Raw genomic sequence first — 13,180 nt, 5'->3', positions numbered from 1 at the left:
GCCCCCAAAATGGAAAATGGGACTGGGGAATGGGATGGGAAAATCAAAGTGGGGAGCTATGCAGCTGGGCAAATTGATTGCGATTGTTGAGTTGATTGGCAGGCGACACACACACAGACACTCACACACATATATATCTATATATATATATATATATATATATATATATGTAGATTGACTGCATGCGACACTGGCAAACAAAAGCGCCGCTTTGTGGTTTTCATTGTTGGTGCCATTTTTGCTTTATTTTCGCTCTTCTCCTTTCTCCTTGTTAAAGCTCCTTTTTTTTGGTTGTCGTTAAAATTGAGTTCGTTTTGTCTTTTGGTTTTTGGCTTTGGATTCTTCTTTTGCTATTTTTAACATGCGCAATTTACAAGATGACAGATAGTTTACTGCATCGCTTAGACAAAGGAGAAATTCAGGGTGTACCGTTGTTCCTTTCATTGTTTGGCTACCTTTTGTAGTGGCATTTGCATTTGCTTTGATTGGGAGCTTTATATGTCAAACAGTCAATAATATCGCCATAATGTTTTTACATGTTTGAGCAAGTGCTTAAATATCTTTAATTTTGCTGAAAAGTTATTATTATTAAATTAGAATTATATCTAGATACTTGTTCAATGGAATAAAAATTTAAATCAAATAGTTTAATTATTTTAAAATCAAATATAAAGTGAAAAAATATATATTTATTTATTTATTTACAATGCTTAATTAAAAGTTTGAAAAGCTTTATATCTAATGCAGTCAAACATTTTGTTAAAACTCTTTGTCTTATCAATAAATTAACCCATTTTAATTTAACGAAACAATCAAATATTAGTTTAAAACTTCAGGCTGAGCCCAAAGCAATATATTTTCGTATAATGAAACTCACATTTTCGAGCGCATTTAGTTCAGTTTATTTCTGTTTTTTTAAGTTATGAAATAAATTGATTAAATTTGTATAGCCTTTGGAAATCGTTTAAAAGTTAATGGTTGTCGCTTGCGGTAAAATAAGAGGTGTAAAGAGAGGTGAGTAAAATACTTAATGATGTATCCCAAAATGTCATTTTCCTTTTAAATTCGAGAAATTCCGATTGGCGAAGAACAAACGCCATCAAATTAGAGTGTCGGCTCTTGGTCAAAACTTTGAAGCTCCCTATTTCTACTGTTTTAGTCCAGGCCCAGCAGCTAAGGAAGAACAAAAAAAACAAAAAAACCTGGAGCTTCCTTTTTAAATGAGCTCTTTGAAATATTAAAATTAATAATAAATGTTGACAGCGTTCATTTATTGCTGCTGCTACACAAATATGAATTCTTCATTATGGCCAACTCACTTTGCGTTGTCTATTTGCTGGTAGTAACCGTCCCATTTACAGTTGAGGTTGAAAAACCTGAAAAACTTTAATATTGCAACATTTTAATTGTGAAACTCCCAGAAAAGTACAAATTTTTGTAGCCCTTGCTCAGATTAAATTCAAATTAAAAGTGTATTCAATTTGGATTTTAAAGAATAAAATTATAAATATTTTAACATTTTGGTTTATTTTTAGTTTGCAGAGAACGAGTAAAACCAATATTTTAAAATATATTTTGTACTATTACTGTGACCACAATTGTTCAGTTCTTCCTTTTCATCTGTTTGTGATTTTTATTTCTTTTGGCAATTTGTGCCGTTGCTGTTTCTTGTTCGGTCTTTTACCGTTTTAACTCGCATTTGCCTCGTTTTTCTGCTAAATTAAATTTTATTTAACTGTTATGCATGAAATTGGTTACAATTTGTATTTTTATGCTGCTTTGTCTGTACGCTCACAGACACATACGCACACTCAAAATGGCCGCTAATTTCTTTTTAAATTATTTAACAATTTGCGACTGCCAATTGCCAGTTGTTTTTGTGCTGCCAGAACAATCTAATTAGGCGCCGGAAGAAGAGGAACGACAATAACGCTGACGACGCCGATTTGTTTTATACCGATTTACTTGGCAACATTTGTCGTTAATGCGACAGACAAGAAATTTGGCATCGTCACAAATACGCGGAAATCCCGTCTACTAGTCACTGTGCCAAAAACAGGCATAATTGGGCGAAAATACATAAATTAGGTTGAATAGATGGCAAAAGGAGAGAATTAAAATTTGTTATTCCCATTGATAAGTTTTGCTTTTGTTGGCTATAATTTTCTTAAAAGTATGATTACCGCTTTGCAAGACAGTTGCTTAAAGATATTGATTTTAAAAATAAATATGATTGCATGTTTACCAAGAGTTAAATTAAAACTTGTAATTACAATTTTTAACATTTCTAAAAGTATTCTTTTTTAATAGATTTTGTTGCGCAGATTCCTAGTCCACTCCCTCACCATTTTGTGAAAACGTAATTTTATTTTTAAGGAAATGAATGCAATTTGACATACAAATGTTGTTTAAATGTATGCAAATTAATCAGATCTAACTGTTCTTTTATGATACTAGCTTAAAAATCTTTAAATTGGTATTAAGGAATATTAAAAGGATTTCTTGAACATGATCCCTTTTGTCGCATTCTTTAAATTATTCAATATATCAAGGTTGCTACAAAAATCACTAGGCTTTTGAAAACAATTTCAAAGGTGTCTAAAAATAGGCAACAACACATGAAGTCGTTTTAGAATAAACGCTTTAAATTTTTTAATGCTAACTTCTGGACACCTTTATTAGCGATTTCAACAGCCTAGCGATTTCTGTGGCACACCCGTATACTGTACATTTGTTTTAACACCGTGTAACTATTAACAAATTAACCAATCGTGGTAAAATAAAAGTATTAACGCTTTTTGAAATTTTCCATAGCCAAAATGCAGCTCTGCACTTGTAAGCTTTTTCCCTTAAGAAATTGTAAATCGAGATTTATACTTAATAAAATATAAAAATCGAGTGCAATACGAGCGAAAATAAGTGCAAAAATAAACGGTCGGCAATATGTATTGAAATAACGGCAGTGGCGCTACTTTAAGTGCCAGTTGTCTCGCATCGAGCAAAGGACCTGACATCGCCTCAATTGCCAATTAAAGCGCATCAACATTAATGTCAGGCCGCCTGATGATAATAATAATAATAATGATGATAACGAGACGACGGGCACGTATTTTCTCTTTTGGAAAAGTGGCAGCAGAAAAAAAAGCACATGATTTTCTCGCAGGGCGCTGACATGTGGTCATTGTTGTTGCAGTGCCGCCCCCCTTGTGACGTCAGATGGCAAATTTAAAAACGTAAAGAAGATGAAAACTCTTTCCAGTGACAGCAGCAAGAACAACAACAATGCAATTTATGCACGACTTGCATATTAAACGTGTGTTAATTTTAGAGCAGTGCAGCCAGTGCAGATGTCCGACTATATCCGTCCCCCTCTCGCCCATGTCATTTCGACAGGCTGCGGTCAACGCCATTTGCTTTTGTTATGCCAGGCGAGGCATTGGGGGAGCAGGAGAGCTCGCTTGGAAGTGCCACTCGCTGAACTCTCTCTCCTTCTCGCTTACTCTTCCTTTAACTATGCAATTTTCCAGTTGAAAGGCTTAAAACTAAATTAAACTTTATGACTTGGCAAAGAGCAACAGGATTTGCGTCAACTACAAAAAGGATTACACGAAGCCCCCGCTCGAGATTCTCTGCTTTTCCTGGCTAACGTATATGAAGAATAATGTCTCGGCTTTCGTTAAGGGGATCAATACTCTACAGGATTCTCTCAATGGAATAAAATGCCAAGAATAACATTCAATTTAAATAACCCAATCGGCAGATATATATAGACGTGGCCAATTTTTTTCTGGTAAGTTTATGTTTCTATATCTATTATAAAGGATGAATACATTCTAACATATAAATAAGTTCTAACAAATCATTTTTTAGCTTTTAATTGGTAAAAAATGAATAGAAACATAAAACCGAGAAGTCATTTATTATATAAACTTGAAATTAACTTTCTGAGGAAGTTTAATGAACAAATAACTTAACTAAATGCTTCTTAAAATTGTATATAGCTACGTGCAATGTGCAATAAAATAACGTAGAGTACCTTCTTTAGAGCAGAAGCAAGATTCCTTGCTCTCGAATTCAGATTGCAGGGAGCACAAACAAAGCAACAATCATACAAATAAATGTAATGAGTCTAAGTGGCAGAGACAGAAATTGTCTGACATTTTATTGAGCAAATATTAAAAATATTACGAATCGTTGACCATTAGGAGCAGCCGTCGCTCCCCATCTATTGGCCGAGGAGCACAAATACCACTTATGCGGATATCGGGGAGTTTGTGTGCTTTGTGCTTGTGCTTGTGGTTGTGCAGCTACGAATCTCCACAGATAGCCAACTTAATGTAATGACCGAAAAGAAATCCAAGCTCACAAACATTTGCACAGCTCCCAGGGTCCATGGATCCATGGGATCCATGGCTCTTGTCCTTTTCCGCTGGCTGGACATGTGTTTCCAATGGTTTTCCCAGCTTTTCTTGTTCGCTTTTTGTTTGGGCCAAGCACAGCTCGGGCCATTTAAAAACGCACAAAACTTGGCGCAAGGCGAAAAACAAACTTTTCCCCGACCAGAGAAAACTCAGCTGGGGGCTAGGTTTCCCTTTAGTGGCTGCCATTGCAGTTGCAGCGTTTATTTGATTTTTACACACCGATTTTGAGCTATTCTTTTATTAGATTTTTCGTGTTGGCTTTTTTTCGCATCTCTTCTTCTGTCGGCTTCTGCTGCTTTCCTCTGTTTTTTTTTTGTTTTTGCTGCCAGTTGTGAATTTGTAAGCTTTGATTTTGAAAGTGGCCAGATAAAAAAGCGACCGAGCGGTTTGAAACGAATTGAAAATGGGCAAATGGTTAGAAAGATTAGAAGCGGCAAGGGGTGAATGAGTTGGGGTAACAGAAGCAATTCCACTTTGCAGATGGAGTGTGACAGATAAGTTTCCGACATTGATGCTAAAGGGTTATGGGCAAACTGAAGTTTAAGAATACGTTTAAGAATACGTTTGGTACAATTGTGAATTGGGTTGATCAAGGCTTAGAAATTATTTTGTTTTACCACGATAAATCAGTTATCACATAGATTTAGAAATAAAGAATTCCGAGCATTTTAAGTATTAATGAGTTACTGTAGGAGCGCATATATTGTAATAGTAAAAAGGTTGTTGCTAAAAGATTTCCCCCTAAATCCAAATAAAACAAATTCCGTTATAAATTCCGGGCAAGCCGCTAAAAAGACGAGTTATATCTCGACTCAATCATTTTGTGTTCATCGCATCGTATGAACATTTCATCTATACATAATATTTAAATAGCCATACCCGGAGCACAAACATAAATTTCTGAGAGAAAAATCATCCTCGATTTGAGCATCTGCAAATTTAAAGCCATTACACTAATAAATAATCTGCCACAAATTTAGCGCATTGCCATCGATTTAATACAGCTTCAGCTTCAGCTTCATCTGCAAGAGCCATGGAGCCACAGAGTATTCCGCTGAAGACACGCCCACAGATAAATCCGAATCCAAATCGCATAGTCCCCCGTTACACATGCTGCATATGAATTCAGAGGGATGAGCAGGGGTTGTCAGCCCTAAAGGAGGTTTATTTCGATTCTAAGTGCAAAAGGGAGCTAGGAAAAAATTCATATGTCTGCTTGTGTGGCTGCTTTCAATTGCTTTCGGTTTTCGGCGGCGGAAAGGGGGAGCTAAGCCAGCGGGGCAGCATTTGGCGATCATCATCGATGGCTGCTTTCAATATCTAATAATATTGCTCATACGCCACGTTGCCTGATTCCAGCTAGCAGCTTTCACAGTCGAAGCTGCTGAAGCTGTTGCTGGTTCACTTACGTCGAGTGCGTGTTGGCGCAATAATCAACAGTTGTATTATGAATGCACAATCATAGAAAAGACAGTCACAAACAAAATATTAGTAGACACTTTTTTGGACATTTCTAAAACATTTATTTAGGATTGCAGGGATACAAACTTTATTTTAAGAACTTTCGTTACAGCTAACAAGTTTGTGTAGGAAAAATAATATTTGTAACAATGCTGCCAGATGAAAAATCAACTTTCCCCTAAATAAGGTCGCAGAACCCCGGTTTCTCCTAAACAATCCAGTTTTCCCTCTAAATTCATCACATGTAAAAACTGAAAAAAATTGTATTTCTTCCTTGAGAAATATATTAAGACAAAAAACACTTACAACAAATTAAAGTTTGATGTTTTGAAGTTTTATTTACAAATTGAAGTCTTATTTACAAATTATGTAATTTCTGTATTGTGTCATTTTTTGTCAAATGAAGAACACAATGTTAAAAATAAGATATTACAATTTTGCCCGTAACTGTTGTGCTCATAATGCGCATTTTAGCCCCTTTGAAACAAAAACTCAGTACTAATACTAACACACACATGACACTCCATATAAGTGATACGATAAACTCGGGATTTTTTTTGCATTATGTGCAGATTTTGCTGATTTTCCCTTTGCCGCACATCCGTGGCCCCTCCCAAAATTTCGACGCTCTAGATGAAAACTTTTTTAATAATAAATAAAAGTGCTTAACTTAATTCGTGCTCTTTTCTTTTCCACCAGCTTATGTGCACTGTGGCTTTTCCGCTTGTTTTCCTCTTTTTATTTGTTTTTTTTGATTTGACACGCCCCGCATTCACCGCCCAGCACACAATGTGTGGAAATAATTTTTCGATTATTGTCAAGTTTTGCTTTATTTTCCCGCCCCTCATAGCTTGTGTTTTCTTCTATTTTCGTATGGCATTTGTGGCTGTTTACCTCGCCAACGGCCAAAATGCAATTTATGTGTTGAGAGCGAGTTTCATTTTATTTTCGTTTGATTTTTGCTTGTTTGTGTTTCTTCTTTTATTTTTCCTTTATATTTGCGGTTTGCTTTTATTTTGGATACTCGTGTGAGGTTATTGGCAGTTGTCATTTGTGTGTGATTTACGTTTATCGGTGTGATTCATGCATGTAATTTTCTTATTGCAACTGGCAAACGGAAAGCTAGTCTAGGGATGGGATTTTTGTATTGGGGTTGTGTTAGATGTTTTAAGGTAAACGTAAAGATATTTGTAAAATATAACGTTTTTGACTTACAATATAAATTCAGATCTTTGTTTAAATGTTATTGAGGTATCTCGAGGATTTCTAATAAATTGATCCCCGCAGGAGTTATCCCAATTTAGCAAACGTTTAAAGAAATAAAATTAATTTGAAACTTTCATTAATACCAAAATTTATCTTAAAGCAATTAAAAATATTTTTAAAAAGAATTTGATTTTACCTATACAGAAAAAAAAATAAAAAAATGTTTTTTCATAATATTTAACCAACTATCAAAGCCAAAACACAAAATCTATAGCAGTACTATATTTTTGTTTCGCCATTCCAAAAAAAACTTCACAACTTAAGACATAAATAACAATGCATTTTAAAAGCAATCAATCAAACAAAATATTTTTATAAATTTAAATTTGTATGCTTCCGCTGGGCTTTAGAAATATTCTAAACCTTAGACATTTTCCTTCCATTTACATTTTTCCCATCATTCTTAGGTTTTAACAACACGCAAACCGGCAAACTTGCAAAAAATGTGGGTTCAATTGCAAAATCCATTATTACTCAGCCAAGCAAAAGGAAAATGGAAAAATACATGTTTGCGTATCATAAAAATAGCTAGAATGTTTCCGTTTTCGTCACTGTATAGCAATGAACTTGTTCTGGCTGTGTCTAGGCATTGACAAAATATTTTCCAAAAAGCAATTAAAATTTTAATAAAATAAACTAAGCAAGGAACCAGAATGACAAGAATGGGTGGTGAAGATGGTGGTGTGGTAGGGGACTTCGATACAGTATATGACATTAAAAATCCATACAAAAGATAAACACATTTTTTAGCTAGCTCAGGGCAGCACATATGTACATGAAGCTGAGAAATATCGAAAAGGAGAATGGAGAAAAGATTAAATTCACTTAAGTGCAAAGTATGCAAATGACAGAGTGCGGAAAGAGAGAGAAAGAGGGAGAGAGAGAGAGATAGATACAGAGGGGCAGGCAAGCTGAACACTCGCAACCACATTGCCTGCATTTGAAGCTAGAAATAATGTAAATTCAAATTGAAATGCATGTGTGACATTTGCCATGCATGCGCCCACTGAAAGAGATGGGTAGAGACTGGAACGACAGAGATGGGTAGAACAAAAGGACAACCATCCAGCAGATACAGGGATACAAAGGCTTGTGGCAGCCGAGATACAAAGAAGTCCTGCTCGAGCCCTGACAAAATTGAATGCAATTTGACAAAAATCATAGTCTATAATTTCGGGCCACAGGCTTAGCTGACTTCTTACCAACTGGACCTCTATCTGGCTGCCTCCTTTCCCCCTGGGTCTCACACATCCTACTATTACGAGTTAATAATTGAACATTTTCGGTTTTAGGCAGAGCTAAATTGCTATCATTTTTTGTTGCCCTTTTTGATTGGGGTTGTGGCTTCTTTTAGGTGAGCATTGAACAGTACGTTTTATAATTGCAATGTAGTTTTACTTAATTACCATTTTTCATATTAAATAAATTAAAAATTAAAGCTATCAAATAATTTTTGTTGACTAATAGTTTGTTTTAAAAACCAAAATTTATACCAGTACGTACCGCAATTAGCTAATTTAAATTAGTATAGCTTTCAGCACTTGTTCATTTATGACATAATTTGTTTACTATAAAAAAAACTAATAATGCTGCAAAAAATTATTTTTATTGTCTGCATTGGTCCGATGCACGCAATATATTAGGAGATTCATCAAAAACACGCAAGTTTTTGAATCTAGGTATCACATTAGTTGCATGTGGCTGTTTTATTTATTTATATTAAATTATAAAATCATGGTTAGTCTTGTTAGTCAATTGGCCACTGCTATTATTATTTTGTACTTAGCAGTGTTTTTCTGGGATATTTTAGAATATGTAATTTAATTTTAAATTTAAATCCGACTTTGTACCCAGTGATTGAACTTTATTTGCTTCCGCTCGATTGTTCTGATCCGTTTAGAAATTTTGGGGTCTTTGGTTTGGGCTTGTTCTATTGTCTGCTACTCTATAATGCTGGAACGCACTGTATTGCCACATGCACCACATTCATGACCCGCTCATTCTGTCGGAGGCTGTGCAAATATTGTCGCAAAAAGCAGTGGCAGTTCGCAAGAGCGAGACAAATACAGATATATATATATAGACATTTTTGTATTTGCTCGTTGAACTTGTGCACTACGGCTCCCATATCTCTCCCTATCTCTTTCGCTTTCCCCAAATCCGTCCCTTTTGCTTCGCAGCCAACTCTTTTCCTGGGTGCTCTCTGTCTCTCTCTCTGAGGATTTTGTGAATGACTTTTTGGCACTAATTAAAAGTAGCAAATAATTTTCTATGCCAACTCACATACGCCCGCATACACGCACGCACAAGCAGGACGAGTGTTGGATAGAGAGGGAAAATGCAAATATGGCACGGCCTCTGCTCGGAAAACCCCCTTGCCCGCCCCTCTGACAATGACAATGCATGTGACAGTTTCGGTTGGCACCGTTGATAAGCGTCGCTTATTGTCATTCTGCCCCGCTCTGCATCTGCACCACTCCAAAAATCAGACCACCCATCACCCACTCGCCTAGTCGACACCCAATGCCAGGCACCCAGTTGACAAAAAGTTGGCCAGCTTAAGTCGGAAAATTTATTATTATTTTTCTGCATTGCAGGCTGTGTGCAATTTTAAATGGATTTTAATTAGTTTTGAATTATTTCGGCTTTCGGTTTAGTTTTTCGGCATTTCATGTGCCATTTTGGCATTAAACTTTGGCCCATTATAGTATCCTGTGGTTTATGTAAAGTTGAGTTATTTTTGGAATAATTGTTTAAGGGGATATTCATCTTGCAGTTGCCAAAAATTAAGTGAATTTATGGTCTGCCGGTATGAGCCGAATGTGTGTCAGAAATATTTGTTTACCATAGTAGTGAAAAAACGAAATAGAGCAATTATTTTGTAAGACTGACAGGGGATTATCTATCCTTATCAAAATCTTAAAAACATTGCTATAAATATAGTTAAAACCTTTATAATTGCCTAAAATATATACAACCTTCTATTATATAAAATAGCACAATAACACAATGAAGTGGAAAATAATTTTTTAAATGCTTTTTAATAATGTTCCTAATATGAAACAACCAATTAATTTAGTTAAATGAATATCGAGTGAAAAACTCGTTTCCTGGATGACATTATCTATGGCTGGAAACTATTTTTTGTTACCACCTTTGGCAGTCAGTTCCTTCATAAGATTTAAGGCACTGCCGGCTTGGAACCACTTGATTTGCTGATCGTTCAGAGTGTGGTTCAACTTGATTTTGTCGGAGCCACCGTTGTTCTTGATCTCGGCATCCACCGGTTTTCCAGGTGCCAAATCCTTGAGGTTGAGCAGTGAAACCTTGCTGGTTGGCTGGATTTTGTCGTAGTCAGCGGCGTTGGCGAATGTCAGTGCCAGCATGCCCTGTTTCTTCAGATTGGTCTCGTGGATCCGGGCGAAGGACTTGACGATAATGGCCACTCCACCCAAATGACGGGGCTCCAGTGCAGCGTGCTCCCTGGAAGATCCCTCGCCGTAGTTCTCCTCACCCACGGCACACCACCTCATCTTGTTGGCCTTATAGTCCCGAGCCACGGCTGGAACGGCATCAAATTGGCCGGTCTTTTGGTTCTTCACCTTGTTCATCTCATTATTCTCGGCATTGGTGGCCCCAATGAACATGTTATTGGATATGTTGTCCAAATGACCGCGATACTTTAGCCAAGGTCCAGCGGCACTTATGTGATCAGTAGTGCATTTGCCCTTGATTTTGATCAGAACCACCAAATCAATGTAGTCCTTGCCGTCCCATTTCTCAAAGGGCTGCAGGATTTGCAGCCGTTCCGACTTGGGATCCACATTTACCTTGACATCATCGCCCTTCTCCGGTGGAGCCTGGTATGTATCCTCCCCGGGATCGAAGCCCTTGGCAGGCAGTTCTTCGCCATGTGGTTCCTTTAGCTTGAACATTTTGCCATCCGCTCCCTGGAGTTCGTCGGCCAAGGGATTGAAGTCCAAACGTCCGGCAATGGCCAAGGCAGTAGCCATTTCCGGACTGGTAACAAAACAATGCGTGGCCGGATTGGCATCGTTTCTTCCGGTGAAGTTACGGTTGTACGATGTGACAATTGTGTTCTTTTCGCCCATTTTCACATCCTTGCGATCCCACTGTCCAATGCAAGGACCACAGGCATTGGCCAGCACGGTGCCACCGAACTTTTCGAGGACATCGATGATGCCATCCCTGGCTATGGTGGCTCGAACTTGCTCCGATCCAGGCGTGACATTAAAGGGAACACAGGACTTCAGGCCATGGCTCAGTGCGTCATTGGCAATGCTGGCACAGCGGCCCATATCCTCATATGAGGAATTCGTGCAGGATCCAATCAGACTGACTTTAATGTCCATCGGATAGCCGTTCTTCTCGGAGTTGGCCCCCAGTTTGCTAATGGGATGCGCCAAATCGGGCGTAAATGGGCCATTCACCAATGGCTCCAGCTTGTCCAAATTGATTTCGATGACCTGATCGTACTTGCAGCCCTTGTCCGCTGTCAGCATATCCTTGTATTTCATGGCCTCCGCAGCGATGGCACCTCTGCCCGTGGCTTTCAAATAGGTCACCATGCGATCGTTGAACGGGAAAATCGAAGTTGTGGCTCCGATCTCAGCTCCCATGTTGGTAATGGTGGCCATTCCCGTGCAGGATATGGACTCGACGCCAGGTCCATGGTACTCCACAATCGCTCCTGTGCCGCCTTTGACGGTCAGGATCTCGGCCACCTTTAGAATCACATCTTTGGGCGAGGTCCAGCCACTTATTTTGCCCGTTAGATGGCAACCGATCACAGTCGGGCACTTTAGCTCCCAGGGAATATTCGCCATCACATCGACGGCATCGGCACCGCCGACACCCACGCACAAACATCCCAGGCCACCGCCATTCGGAGTGTGGGAATCGGTGCCGATCATCAGCAGACCCGGAAAGGCGTAGTTCTCCAAAATGATTTGATGGATTATTCCGCTGCCAGGCTTCCAGAAACCCAAGTAATATTTGGCGCACGCGGAAGAAAGAAAGTCAAAGACCTCCTTGTTGAGATCCTTAGCTCTGGCCAGGTCCTTCTTGCCACTTATTTGGGCCTCAATCAAGTGATCACAGTGAACTGTGGAGGGAACCGCCACCTTCTTCAAGCCCGACGAGATGAACTGCATTAGGGTCATCTGGGCCGTGGCGTCTTGCAGGGCCACACGATCCGGACGAAGTCGCAAATAGGTCTTGCCCCGTTCAATTTCCTGCTTATCCGGTTCATCCAAATGGGAATATAACACCTTTTCCGACAGCGTCAGAGGTCCAGTTAGCCGAGTTTTCACGCAATTCAGTTTCTCCTTCATTTTTTCATAGGGCAGAGGAATACCGCAGTCAAAATTCGACATGGACACTTTTTTGCACCGTGGAAATCGGGCCACATGAATCTTACGCACCATGGAACCCGCCAAACATATATACCTCTGTGTTCGCTGAGCCATCTCAATGTTTCTTGGTAATTGAACAAATTTGGTTAATAGTTTGTGTCGCTAAAATCGGAGAGAATGAAAGCTGAGTGTCAGCTACCGGCTGCTTTGAATGGAAGGTGTCACATTGAACGCAGCCTGCCTTGTTTGCTCTACACAAATGGAATATACACAAAAACATTTTTTAATAATAAAATTGATGAGTTCATTTAACAGAAAATAGTTCTTACTCGTGCATCAATAACCAAGTGTGTATTTGCACACTGCCATTTTTGTCACACAATTCAACAATTTTTATTGACGTTGTAAATTAATTAAATTTGTAATTTAACATATTTTTCGATTCACGAAGCCTGTGGTTAAGCTTACTTTTTTTGATTCCGATTATATTTCCATCTTTGATACCCTTATTTAACTTCTTTAATATGGAGTTGGATAATTGCTTGTTTCCATTCTTTTTAATTACTGCAAACAAGGAATTTAAGATTTAATTACTTCGTTTAACAAAATGCAATCCGTTTAATCTACTTATTTTACAATTCTAATCGTAACCATTAA

The 13,180-nt window shown here is 38.1% G+C and overlaps 1 protein-coding gene across 1 annotated transcript; it reads right to left on the bottom strand.

Moving 5' to 3' along the window:
• Positions 1-10,170: 10,170 nt before the first annotated feature.
• On the bottom strand, positions 10,171-12,747 carry LOC108137038 (probable aconitate hydratase, mitochondrial). The gene has a single exon (XM_017258538.2). It carries the CDS (start codon positions 12,635-12,637, stop codon positions 10,286-10,288), a length of 2,352 nt encoding a protein of 783 aa, XP_017114027.1. The 5' UTR covers positions 12,638-12,747; the 3' UTR covers positions 10,171-10,285.
• Positions 12,748-13,180: the final 433 nt, after the last annotated feature.

The sequence above is a fragment of the Drosophila elegans genome, unplaced genomic scaffold, assembly GCF_018152505.1.
Source record: "Drosophila elegans isolate 14027-0461.03 unplaced genomic scaffold, ASM1815250v1 contig_476, whole genome shotgun sequence".
Classification (NCBI taxonomy): domain Eukaryota; kingdom Metazoa; phylum Arthropoda; class Insecta; order Diptera; family Drosophilidae; genus Drosophila; species Drosophila elegans.
This window is presented reverse-complemented; position numbering and strand designations above follow the sequence as displayed.

What these genes read in the sequence shown, in the direction of transcription:
- LOC108137038 (XM_017258538.2), bottom strand. Translation starts at nt 12,637, where the DNA reads ATGGCTCAGCGAACACAGAGGTATATATGTTTGGCGGGTTCCATGGTG.